Below are 14120 nucleotides of genomic sequence, written 5' to 3'. Positions count from 1 at the left end.
TCCACTGGGGACTACAAACTCCATTCAGTAATAAGATCTTTAGCCCTAACTTAATTACAGTATCTGAAAAGCTGACAGGGAATAAACATGACTAATGATTCTGATTTTCTCTCAACTGCTCACCTATCCAGCAATCTCTCTGCACAGAACCTTGCAGGGTGATCACAATTGATGATGTTTACATGTCTGACATTAGAAATAACTATTGCAGCAAATCACACTTGTATCTCTGCAGTACTTTAAAACTGAAGTAAAAGTTAAAAATAAAACAACTATGTTCAACTTAATCTGAATTTAAGAGACAATTTTTGGTAAATTTTTCATTTTCAGAATAAATGAAACATTTCATTCTCTCTGCAGATCTACAGGGATGCAAACCCTGATTTCAGAGATTTCCTGTTCAAGGCATACTTGAGCAAGAAAAGCACAACAAGAGGGAAAGCAATTTCATTTGTTTTCAAATTTACGTTTATTGCTAGCCACTGTCACTGTCAGAGCATTTCAGGTACTTGAGAACACCAGCTTAGCATTCTTTCCCTGCTATAAGAGACATGAGGTTTATTCCTCCAATCTGCTTCTATTTATTCTAAGCAGAATTTGTCTCCAGTGAGTAAGGATGTTTTGAATTTCTCGTAATTAAAGACAGGGTGTTTAAGCATACATTATATATTTAAGTTCTATTTAGACTGAAAGTTTCAGTCAGACAACACAGAAACAAGGTTTGAAAAGCTGAATCATGATTCATTTCAATCTATTTTTCAGTTCTCTTTTCAGCAGACCTATCATATACCTTTTAATTCCTAAAAAATTCAGCAGGCCAGTTTCTCATTCATGTATAAATCACATATACATGTACATAAAATGTATTTATACGTAGTCAGGTTGAAAATTCAAGTACATTATATGAAGTATTTAGAAGGACTTGCTTATAAATTTAGGATTATAAATTACTGCATTATAAATATAAATTACGGTAGGCTGTCACAGTAATACAACAAAGTCAGAATTTCTTCTCCAGAATAAAGCAGCTGTCCCAGTAATCACACACTCAATAATGACTACAAAACAATCACACTGGAAGCTTGTACACACCTTAACATCAGGGATACTCTTCTATTATTGATCATCCTTCAAATATCAACCTGTGTGTATACTTGGGAGACAAACAATGGGCCAAAGTTAAATAGTTTTCATTCATTGCTGTAAAAGGTGTCTACTTACACCACAAAGGGACTCACAACCCCAAAGCTAACTTTATGTACATGTAAGAAAATTCAAAGAACAATTTTCATACAGGAAATGAGTCAAAGATTTAAGCCCTAAAGATTGCTTTGTGTTTGCCAAAACTTCAGCATGATATTTTTAATTGCTTTTCATGAGCCATCTAATTTGTTATGAAGAGTGACTTGTATGCCTACACATAAATGACTGGTGCTATTTTAGGTAGTCTGCTGAGACATCCTCATGACAAGGGCAGCGATAACACAATGTTCAAGAGAATTGTGCCTTTCTGAAACTGTAGCTTATAAAACCAGACAGGATAACTAGGACATCTAAAATGGCACTGGACAGGTATGTTTAAAGCAACTGAATCCTACCCATTAAGCCTGCGAAACTCAAGAGTTTTCCTTTGGAAATTAACAGTTCTACCAAAAGACTTTTTAAATTCATCACTCAATTTTCAACAGTTAATCACAGAAGACCTTTGATGCAACAATTTCAAATATGAATTGGATGATCTTTCAGCACTGAATATACAACACAGAAAGTACTCATAGCAGAAAAGACACCTGAGGAGGTGATCACTAAAAGACTAAGGAAAAAACATTCTTCATCAACATATGCTAATCTCTTGCCCTTCTGGCAGCAAGTCAGATCTAACAGTTAAGTACAGAAGAAAAAACTGAGCAGGTAAAAGGCGAAACTTGCCATAAAAATCCTAAGGTCTTGTAAAAGACAACTCTGTGTCAAAAAGTAGATGTCCAACATACCTTGGGGTGTTCAAAATTATTTTTACATGCCTGCGTATCATGTAACATATTTCTAACACTTCTAAACTCTGTTATGTACATCAAAAGATACAAAGGAACAGAACTCAATTACCTCTGTAAAGGGTTTTACAGACTGACTGAAGCACTGGCACAGAGGTACATGGGGAATACATGAGCATGATGTTGAGAACAGGGCAGGCAGAACACACACATAATTTCCTACACAATCCTTAACAATTAAAAAAAAGGAGTGGAGTTATAGGATGAGTTAAACTACACTGCACTGCATCCACTGATTAACTGTTGCTGCAAATATTTCTACAGTAAATGGTTATTTCTGTCCAGGCAGAATTTTTAAGTCTCTACATTAAATAACAATTGTCAAATTAGCTACAAAATGGTCTGACTTCTCTTGTTCTTCAGAATCAGAAAAAAATCACATTATCCACAGAGAAATGAAAGGTGAGAAAGTTGCCCTGTGCTTTAAGATTTGTAACACTAGGGGCTTTCCTTTTACGGATCTGTAACATTTCACTTGTAGAACTGAAGCCTGCTTTTGACTTTGTTATCCTGCTGTGGCAAAACTTTTACTTCTTACTCCCAAATGCTCTTGTCCTCATGGTGTCATGTCACTGAACTGCAAGACTTTGAAAGGTGTCTGATGTGCGGTTTCTCAAAGAATTATGGATTATGGCTGATTTTTAACTCATCCTTTCTCATCCCACCCTTCTTTCACCCTTTTTTTTTCTAGCTTAAGGTTTATAACTTTATGGTCAGGAATATGCAGAGCTCAGTAGACAACATTAGTAGGCAATTATGGTTTTGGCGGTTTTTAATGGGTTATTTATTACAGTAAATAACGCATAAAAAACTTCCAGAAACATACACTCACAGAGCTTCACAAACAGGTAAATGAATGCAACCTCTGTACCTGACCAGTTGCTGCAGACAGAAATTTCAACCCTAGGATGTAAAGGAAGCCAGCTGGGACACAAGGCTGATCCCACTTTAACTGAATAATCATGGTGGGAAATGTTCAATGGAATATCTGTGATGCTGGAGAAAATGACAGCAATGAGAATCTTGCCTGGTGATATTCCAGTCTCTTCCTTTCCAGCCAGCTGTGGGTATAGCTTTCCTCTTTCTGTCACATGTTCTTTTAAAAAATATTTTAAAATTTTATTTTCAATAAAAGTTTGGGTTTTCTTTGCTAAGACTGTACATAACCATCACTTAGGGAGCTCCCAGGAAAGCCTGTCTGCTCAGCAGACAGTGAATACTCAGAAACACAGAGAATACTCCAGATTTTAAGAAACTTTCTACAAAACTCAGCAGACATATATGTAGCATTCCTGGTATGTCTGCTATTTTTGCCCCTGTTTGGGTATTCTCAAGCATGAATAGCGGTAAAAGGGATAAGGATATTACTAATTAAAATGGTGAAACCATTTAAGTCCATGTGGCCTAGAAAGATGGAAAGTAATCATGAAAGATTTAATATTAACTATACCTCTAATACTCTCTAGAACAAAAAAAAAAAAAAAAAAAAAAAAAAAAAAAAAAAAAAAAAAGAGAGAGAGAATTTAGAGTATTTGAATTGACAGAGAGAAATAATTTGGTTACAAAGTCCTCAGGCATTTGTTGCTGCTTCAGAAACTAACCCAAATTTTCATATTCTATATAATAGAGATCTCAAAAGAACATATCTAAAGCTGATCTAACTGCACCTCTTCAAACACCAATATTTCCCAGCAGAAGAAGACAAAATTAAGGATCTCTCTGCAATCTATCAGGAAACTAAAGCTTCCTTTAAAGAAATACTGAAACTCAACGAAAGAATTAACATCATAACGAGTTTATTACATCTTTCAAATAATTGAAAATGTTCAAGGTTTTTAGACAAATAGTTTGAGGAAACACAGAAACACAAACAAAAACTGCAGCCAAACATCAGGAAGTACTTTCAACTTTACTATCTGACAATGTCTAAACACAGAGCTGAATACTTTTTACATATGCAAGGAAATGTAGCAGTTCACTAACTCCTTTAATTGCCTGCCATACTTATAACAAACTGACGCCTCTTCTATCCCATGTGACAGAGATCTCTTGATAGAGATCAGCAAGAACTCTATATTCACCCCTGTCTCCTAGCAAATAAACTACAATTAACAACAATTGAAAAAAAATTACACTGATTAAAAATATTCTGGTGCTGAAAGATTCCTAATGTCATTTTGACCTTTCCATAAATTCAGCTCACAGAGTTAATTGTGCTGAAATAAACATTAGTGTAATGCCTAAGGATACAATTTTTTTACCTGGCCATGGAGTATTGGCAGCATAGACAATGAATCTAAACTGTAGAATAATTCATTAGGAAATATGCAGTAGCTGTGGAAAGATTTACTACAAATATACTTGAAGTGTTTTTAAAAATTAATATTATGCTGCTATGCTTGGCTTAATTAGCTCTCTTCTTCATTTACAAATCATATCTGTCTGGTTTATGAACTCAGTCTCTACTCCCCATTCTTGAAAACCTGTTTAATTAAAGTTTTAACTACTGCATAAGTTTTAGAAACAGTACAATGACTTTATGACTTTTATTACTATAAGCCTAAATCCTTCTTTTAAACACGATCATATCTACATATATTATATCAAAATAGGATAAGACATGCTCCACAATACTCCTGTGTATACACACAATACTGGTCCTTTCCATTATATGTGCCCTCTATTTCCATTATGCTGCACCTAGGCAATTTTGGGGGTTTTGCACAAGTAGTTGGATTGTGATTAATTTAGCCAATCAACAATTAATTTCTCCTAATCCATTACAACTCAGCTTTCTTTTTTTTGGCATACACCTATTTCTAGCCTGTTCAGTGATTTCCTCATCCATTATTCTATTTTATCTCTTTTATAGATCCATCACTTATTAGACTCTCATTTCTACTAGCACTTGGCTCTATTTTGGTTTTCAGCTACAGCAAATCCTATCACAGTCTTTTTCAGCATTTATCACTTCCTCCTATTGATGTTATCATAAATTATTAAATATTAATAAAATTTTGCTATACACACTGACTTGAAACATAGTCATTACATGCTAGCTGGGATTCATCGGAAGTTCTAGGAATACATGACATACCGTTGATTGTAACCTTGTTTTGCCTGCATATTAAAAACCTCGTGGCATAATGGTCAGAGAACAATTATTTGTGCAATCACTGCCTACAGACTACAGCAAAGCAAAAAATATTTCTTGTCTCCCTCTGCACGGGTGCTGGAGACTCTAGTTAATGACTTGTCACCCATTATACCCAAAATATACTCCAGTTTCATCACACAATTTACTCCACAAAAGCAGAATGTCAACAACAGCCAGTTCTACAATAATTTAAAAATATAACTGTCATTTTCCCTCCTGCTCTCATTTGAATTTCATAACCATTGTGGTGATCAGTTTCAAAATCTTATTAGTTCTGCTGATGTGAACTATTCAGGACATCAGATCGGTTTGCAGTACAAAACTATGGAGGCAATTTTTTAAATTAACAATTTACAATTAATATTTCTGCCTGCATATAATTGTAAATTTTCCATAATAAAAACCATTATGTCAAAATTTGCAAATTAAAATATGGCAAATTATTTCATATGGCTGACAAACAGTGCAGTAAAATAGGCAAGAGCACTAAAAAACTGTCAGGCTATAAATCTCATGAAGAAATGAAACAAACAAAGGGGAAAATCCACACTATTTTTTTAAGTTAAAAAAATAACAGCTAAATCATCATCAGTTAATTTTGTGTAGAATTGTGTATTCATTACGCCACTTAATGGAAAAACACGAAATGCATAAAATCAACTTTGAAGAGATGGCATTTTTTTGTATTCTTCACATATAGTCTAATGCCAAAAAAAATATTTTCTTTACATATACTCTTATCCTTTAAAAAATGTTTTAACCAGATTTTCATTTAGACTAAATTGGCCTATTTCTCTTAACATTAGCAGAGCTGAGAGTCATCACACCAGCTGAGGCTCTGATCCTCTGAGCCTGCTCAGACGATCCCAAACGGCTCTGTCGGTGCATTTTAAGAAGTTACTGTGCTTCAGCTGGAGTTGGTAAGCAGACATGTGGTCCCTGTCAGCTCATTGCAATGACAAGTACATGGTGTTCACTTAAGCTGTTTTCAGCAGTTCCAAAAGGGAGCCCAGGTGAAGCATTGGAAATATGAGCATTTAGGAAGAACACTGGAGGCAAGCTTTGCTCTATTTTTATATACGGCATCACAAGTGATGCAGCTGCTGTTGTTTTCCTGCACATGTGTGGAGAGGGAAATAAATTTTAACATTAGACTGGAGTAGTAGCATGCATATGATCAGCTTAAATCAATCACATGAGCAAGTAGTATCTCTAGTTCTGGGAAATGGAAGGCAGGAGGGAAGAGTGGGCTTGTGTGTCTGTGTGTAGAAACGTAAGGGGATCAAGAAAACCTCAGTCATTTACAGTTACCTGACCATTACTCAGTTTGGAAATTAACACAAAGTCTGCTTAAATCTTTCTTCAAAGGAGACAAAGAAATTCAGAAGGAAACTTGCCTCCCCCCACCCAACCCAAAAAAGTCATCATTTGGACTCTAAAGCCAGAATAAGGATGCAGATAATAAAACAACATCATACTGAGACTATCTTACAAGACAGTTTTCTACTCATTATATTATGTGGATACAGGTCTTTCACAGTGTCACTGGCTGAGTACAGCACACAAAATATATTCAAGTAAGATGGGAAGAGGACTTTTGCACTGCTTTAAAATGAAATAACCAGGAAGATTTATTCACGTTTTTCAGAGCAGAGTATTTTGTTTCAGTATGTTTTTCCTCAAATTGCAAACATAAGAATATGTCTGGTCCTAATACTGCTTGAGTTAATAAAAATTGTAGCTTCAGTTTACAGGAGGAAAGTGCATGAATTTCCAGGTTTTGAACCTCTTTGCCTTCCAGTACACCTAGAAAAATCTGTGCTGACAAATACATTAACTTATTGTTCATTTTCTGAGATGAGGAGCCCAGGGAGCTCAGTTACTATCTGCTCCACAAGCTTCTTATATAAGCATAAGCCTACAACAACATCTTTCATCCTGACTTTCTCATCTATAAAATGGGTTTAATACTCTTTCCTTCCTCCTACCCTCATCTTTGTTCTTGTCACAGTGAGCTTTTAATGCAATACACGTAGATGAGCACCAGAGTTGAAATGAAGCTAAGCTTATATCCACAAACTGCATAACCAGATATCTAAACACTGAGAATATGCACTTCTAAGCTGTTCAGAGCAAAGAACATTTTTACTAAACACACCCTTTATTCTGATGCCTAAGTATGGATTTCAAGGCCAAATTTCAGATGACCAGTGACATTTGTATCCATAGGCTGCAAAAAGAAAGTAATTTTTTTTAAGTTGAAATGCATGATGGCATTTTATTAACTACTGGATTTTTAAAATGTTAATGCATTTTAGTCTCTCATTGCTCACTTTTTAAAAACCTTTATAAAGACAACCTACTGAGCTTCCCATTGGGATGATTCTAGTCGTATGAATGTCTTTTCTAACCATCTGATGCCTTGGCAGCAAATCAACTTTCAGTGAAACAGAAATCAAATGTGTTCTTTAAAGAAAAATATCTATGAAAGACATGCTGTCTTAAATGAGATGACTACACTGCATATTTTTTTAAGCTTCCAACAGAGAAAACATTCATCTAAATGTGAAGTCATACATTTGAAAATTAGTGTTTGCTATCGTAGAACATAGGATAGTTCAGGCTGCAGGGTTCATCAGGAGGTCTTCAGTCCAAACTCCTGCCAAAACCAGGGTGAGCTACGAGGTCCATTATTGAGGGCTTTATTCAGTCAGGCCTTGCACACCTCCAAGGATGGAGGCCACAGCTCTTGTGGCAATAGCCCCATTGCCTGACAACTCAAAGGGAAGGGTTTTCTAATCTGGTCTGGACATCTATGACCAGTGCACCACTAGGCCTAGCTCTACCTTCTTGCTAACCTCCCCGTGGATACTGGGGGCTTTCTGTTAGGTCACCCCAAAGCTTTCTCATCTCCAGGCTGAACAAGCCCCATTGGGCCAACATCTCTTGGCAATGCAACTGCTGCTGCCCATGCTGATTTTGAGGGCATGGGGCTTTCTGCTGAATTTGTTACGTATTACTTTCATCTTTCTGCCCCAAAACGCCCACCGAAATCTATGTGTGGTCTAGGACACAATGGTATTTTTCTTTTCCTAAAACATTTGTGTGTATTGCAGCCCTGGTCATAATGCCAAATTTCAGTAATTCAGCTTTTTTTACCTTTACTACTGGACCTAAAGATTGACAGAAACTTAAAAATTCATTACAGATACAGAAAATCTTCATCGTTCTTTTCTCAATTTGTTTTTCTGGGTTAAAGATGCTGCTCCAATATACATTCCCATCATTTGCATTTACAGAAATGGAGTCCAGTCATGCAAGGACTCTGTGTATAGAAATAGAATAAAAATCAATGGAAACTCTATTTAGGAGACTTGCAGAATACAATCAATGATAAAGAGTCATAACAGAGCAGTACAGCTGAACCTAAAAGAAAACTTTCATTGGCTAAAAAAAAAAAATCACATCAGTACCTAACAGTAAGTACTACCAAATAAACTGCAGAGATATATAAATGGTGAGATATATATTCTGTGCACATAGACACAAAATAAGAATATTTTAGGGGATGAAGAGATTTCAACTAAGGTAATTTGACTGCTACTATGTCCTTTTGATACATAAAGAACCAAGACAGAACAATATGAAAAAGACAGTCAATATAAAAGATATTGCAAAATTTGTAATCTATGAGGATGTTGCTGTGTCTCTGTAGAGTACAACCTGTTCTCACTTCTGCAGATCTACCACTCCTGTTCAATGTGGCTCTGACCACTCACAGATTTATATTCACAACCCAAAGACAGACACACAGACTTTGACAAAGAGAATAGAACACAGCCATCATCATCATCATATACTGTGATTTATGGATTTTAATGTGTTTTACTGATAATATTTTCCTATTCTAACTATCAGCCATTGCAAGCAGTACCTTACCACATAAGCAGTACCTCAGCATAGTCACCAGAGACCTATGTACTGGGGGCAGTAAGCAAAGAGGGAACAAATAGAGTCTTGCTACAGCACTAGTAAACACAAATTGCTTCTGTATGATTAAATAATAAAGGTTTGTATGTAATTCCTACCAGGTGATTGCCCTGAAGATGTTATGTACAGAGACATTCTTGGGCTCCAACACTGGCAAAGTCTGAGTTTTTCTGAAGGCTGCTCTGCTTTCTAGAGGCAAGCACAGATTTTTTTTTTGTATAATCTAATCTAAGTTGTTATCCAGAAGTATGGTCTTTGTGTGAAGACAGCTATTTTGTGGGAAAAACATTAATGTACCTCAGTGAAAAAAAAAAAAAAAGAAAAGGCAGCCAAATATCTGACAGTTTGAAGCTGAAAGCTTTCTCCGGTAAGTGGACAGAATGACCAAGTTTTGCTTATAATTTAAGGAAGTATGGGATCTTTGACTGGAAAAAATATAACAGCCTGTGTGAACTTGACAACAGGAGTACATAAAGTTAATAAAAGTGATTGCTGTATTTAATAGCTACTGATGGAAGGCTTTATTAAATTTCTACCCTTTTTCAAATCCAATTATACCTCTTTCCTTCCTAACTTTCTGTGGCAATAGTTTCTACAACTTAATGTTAAACCTTGCAATAAAAGTTGAAAAGTTATTGTTGAAAAGTTGGTTTAGACCTACAGTTTAATAATGCAGTGATCTATATCTGCATTGTCATGCTTTGAGAAACAAGGAGTATTTCCTTTTTCACATCTTCAGAGCAATTTTGCAAGATGTAACGTGTAAACACACACAACACTTTCCTGAAGCATTCAGCTCAGAACATTAACTCCTGAAGAGACTAACAATACTACCACATAACCTTTTTTTAAAAAGTTACTCTTCCTATAGGATCACTAATCATTCTTAACTCAGGTACAGTATTAAGAAGCAAACAAATAGATGAAAAAACCTAACAGGCACACCAAGCTCCTCCAGACCTGTGGAACTGTGACAGACAGGAGGAAAACAAATTAGTTCAGCAAGGTACTGAATAGACTTAATTTCAAATGTTACTAGCTTAATACCAATTTTGATTTCCTTCGCATAAACCACCATTTATTTTTGTTACTGAAAACATACCATAACTCATCTGTGAAAGATTACTATAGATTTTTGAATTACCAGCAATGCATTTAAGATAAATAAGTTTAATTTCAAGTTATTCCAAGTGTTTTATATTACCAACATTAATTTTTAACAAATTAGATTATACTGACTTTTAAAATAAGGCTTCCTTCGGAAGACTTATAATTTAAACAATCTTCAGGAAACGATTTTCTACTTAACGTTAATCCTCCTGTGAATCCATGGAAAACAAAACAAATTCTGATCTATGGGAGCTACACTTTGCAATGTTGTCTGTATACAAGTTGACCTATAGACTCATTCACAAGGACTAACTGGGGTTTTTTTTGTCCATTCTTTGAATTCTTTTGAAGAGGAAGTTGTACCAGCTTATCTACATTAAATTATCTTTTACACGTTTGTGGCATGTACCATATGCTTCTGGTGATTTACAAGACACTACCAAACTCACTTCACCTGCACTAGCAACTAGACTGGAAACAAGAATAGAAAACTGTAATGACAGTGTTTTTATTTCAGTGCATTTGTAGTATTTTGAAATGCCTCGAATCATATTTCAAAAGGTAAATTATTATGTAGTGTAATGTCTGACTACCTGAAAAATAGAAAATAAAAGGTGAAAATGGACCTATTAGAGATTTTTCACCTACACACATTCTCCAAAACTCTAAGTCAGTCATTGTTACTTTTAAAATGTCACAATTTTCATTTCATTAAATACTTTTAGATTTAGGATTTGAAAAACAGGATTTTTCTGCCATGGAGTCAACTCCTGAACTCAAGTCAAAATATAAGGGACTTTTCCTATGGGACTAATGGCTCTGCCTAGTTGGTCTTTCATCACTTTCAGTAATTAACAAACAGTAAAATGCTAATTAACTTACTTTAATTGATAACATGAGAAAACACAACTTTCCAGTATTATCCTTAATCATGCTCCAACTTGATCAAATAAAGGTAATTCATTCAGCTATGAAAGCACAACTACAGAATCACAGAACATATTGCCTATCACTCTTCTTATCTCAACCCAGGGCAATACTGCTTGTCTGATTTAAATGCAGCTGGAAAGGAAATTCCACACAGCCACTGGCTCACTCCAACCTTCCCTGCCAGGGGCAGGGAGGGGAATTGGAAAGAAAAGGTAAACTTCATAGGTTGAGAAAGAGCAGTTTAATAATGGAAAGGAAATAAAATATAATGCTAATAACAATAACAGAAATTAATACAATAATATTCACTCTACTGTCTTTGTTATTGTTATTGTTGTTACTGAAAAGTGAAAGAGAGGAATAAAACTCCAGAACAGCAAGTGATGCACAATAAAATTGCTAACCACTTGTCCTCAATCAGTGATCAGTGCCCTCCAGCCAGGTCCCTGTAGTTTACACACTGAGTATGATATTCTGTGGTATGGAATATCCCTTTGGCCAGTTGGATCAGCTGTCCTGGCCATGCTCCTTCCTGGATTGTTTTGCTCCTTTTCACTGGCAAAGCATGGGAAATGGGAAAGTCCTTGACTTAGGGTAAGCACTATTCAGCAAAAATTGAAGCATCACTTTGTTATCAACATAATTCTCATTCTAAAGCCAAAAAACACAGCACTGTACCAACTACAGGAAGGAAATTAACTTTATCCCAGCCAAGAACAAGACACACAGCAAAAACCTCTGGGATGATGGTCACATCTTAAAAAAAAAAAAAAAAAAAAAAAAAAAAAAAAAAAAATCTGAATTACTGAGATTTCTATCAGTATTTCTATCAATAAATTAATCTAACCAGGTTTACCACAGACAGCTGAGGATCATTGTACAGTCTTCTGTGTCCATGAGTGATTCACTAACCTGCAGGCTCATCAGTATTCTGAACACACTTGAGCCACACACCTTTGTCCATTTTGCCAGGAACACCCACAAATGTTAATGAAAAGTTCCAAGTCTTAAAGAGTTTGAATGTACAGCAGAGTTAATTTCCTAAAGCTAGAATTGATGCTATTAAATGTCCTTTTTTATCAAAATCTACACTCAGTTTCAAAAATTAAGGCAAATATGTTAATTATACAGAACAATGTAAAGCAACCCTTGAAGTTACCTCATCTTGCAATCCCTTTCTGATATTGCCACAGAAATGAATGAGGAATACTGAAACATGAATAACATTCTTATCACTTATATGGATTACAGCACTAATTTCAGCAGTAGAAGTACCTTCTTAAGGACACAGGTCAATAAAAGACAATACACACTCTTTAGCTCTTGAAAGTGATAGCAAGTTTTAGCTGTAGAAGTCTGCAGGTTTTGGACATCAAATTGTCTCCTTTGTTCTAGATATTTTGCTTCAACAGAGACACAACAATTTATTTTGGTTTCTCAAACTGAGATAATTCAGAATTTTTCAATAAAAAAGGAACTGTATTGACTGCAAGAGGAAAAATAAATACATAGACATATTTCACCATGCCCATGCTATTAACTAGGGCTCACTGAGATCAAATTCAAATCCTTGATTTGAATTGCAGCTGTCCAGTACTTCTCAGGCAGTCACTACACAAGAGCAAGGATCGTTATCTAAATGAATTGAGGCACAGTCTGCCATATTATCTGAGATCTCCCAGGGTCGTTCACATCTTAGTATGGGAAACCAGGGATTTACCCTCCCACCTCTATGCCTATTCCACTCTGTACCTGGGAAATAGAAATCTTTTCAAGCAAGCGTTTTCTTCAAAGTAATACTGTTCCCACAAAAACTTTTCATTTACATCTAGTGGTAATTTATTTCCACCCAGCCCCAGTAGGAAGCCCTATCTGACAGAGTAAACCAGGTCTTGAAGTACTCTGGAGTCTACTCTTGCTACAATGAGTTTTGGGGTTTTTTTCTGACTAATTTACTCAAAATCATTTACACCATATTCCCTAAAGACACCTACAAACTTCAGTGAAGACAATAGTCTATGAGGATTCTTTTTTCTATAATAAAATAAAATAAATAAAATAAAATAAAATAAAATAAAATAAAATAAAATAAAATAAATAAAATAAAATAAAATAATAAAATATCAAAGATGAGATCCTGGAACAAACAAACAAATAAACAAAAGCCTAAAAACAACCTACTTGCCCACCCCAGTGCAAAACAGCAGCTGGAGTTTCTAAATGAAAAATCACAGCCCTATAATCTCACTGAAAACTGCTGGTACAATTACCTGCCTTGATTTGTGTGGCAGAGATATTCTCAGAAACAAGCATTATTTGTACCCATGTACATCTCACGAGAGAGTGAGTAGTTTTGTGCAACATTTCTCCTCTCATTAAAAAACAGACAGGTACAATGCTGACATCCTTGTTTATAACAGACAGAAAATGCTAGAAATTACTCGTTGTCTAGGATACTGATTTAAAATACATTAAAAAGCTGCACTATTCCTATAAAGACTCTGAGACTAAGGCTTAAAATACTTACTTAATAACGTCTCCTTCAAGAGCAATCACTCGTTTAATGATCTTCTGTTCAGGATTTCTAGGAGACCTGAGACAGGAGATAAGGTTACACAATCAGTACCATTCCTATTGTTTTAAGAGAAGAAAGAAATAGACATTATGGAAGCCATTAGAAAATTCCATGTTCTCCTTGAGTTAGCATCAGTCACAATGTTCCATGGGGAAGTGACGCTTCTGCAATCCTTGTCAATGCAAACCATCACTGAAAGCAGTTGATCATCTGCTTACAAACAGCACAATAATCCACATACTTTTTGTCATGAAAAATACACTCCACAACATTAAAAGCAAAGCATCCCACGAACCAATGAGGCAGG

The 14120-nt window shown here is 35.4% G+C and overlaps 1 protein-coding gene across 3 annotated transcripts in view; it reads right to left on the bottom strand.

Moving 5' to 3' along the window:
• The window catches only part of IMMP2L (inner mitochondrial membrane peptidase subunit 2), a 407522-nt gene that overhangs the window by 124754 nt on the left and 268648 nt on the right, over positions 1–14120 (bottom strand). For all 3 annotated transcript variants that reach the window (XM_041421053.1, XM_041421054.1, XM_041421052.1), the window contains exon 4: positions 13766–13831. In XM_041421053.1, coding sequence (XP_041276987.1) covers positions 13766–13831 — 66 coding nt within the window. The remainder of the gene's footprint in view (positions 1–13765; positions 13832–14120) is intronic.

Source organism: Onychostruthus taczanowskii, unplaced genomic scaffold, assembly GCF_017590055.1.
Source record: "Onychostruthus taczanowskii isolate IOZ18803 unplaced genomic scaffold, ASM1759005v1 scaffold68, whole genome shotgun sequence".
Classification (NCBI taxonomy): Eukaryota; Metazoa; Chordata; class Aves; order Passeriformes; family Passeridae; genus Onychostruthus; species Onychostruthus taczanowskii.
This window is presented reverse-complemented; position numbering and strand designations above follow the sequence as displayed.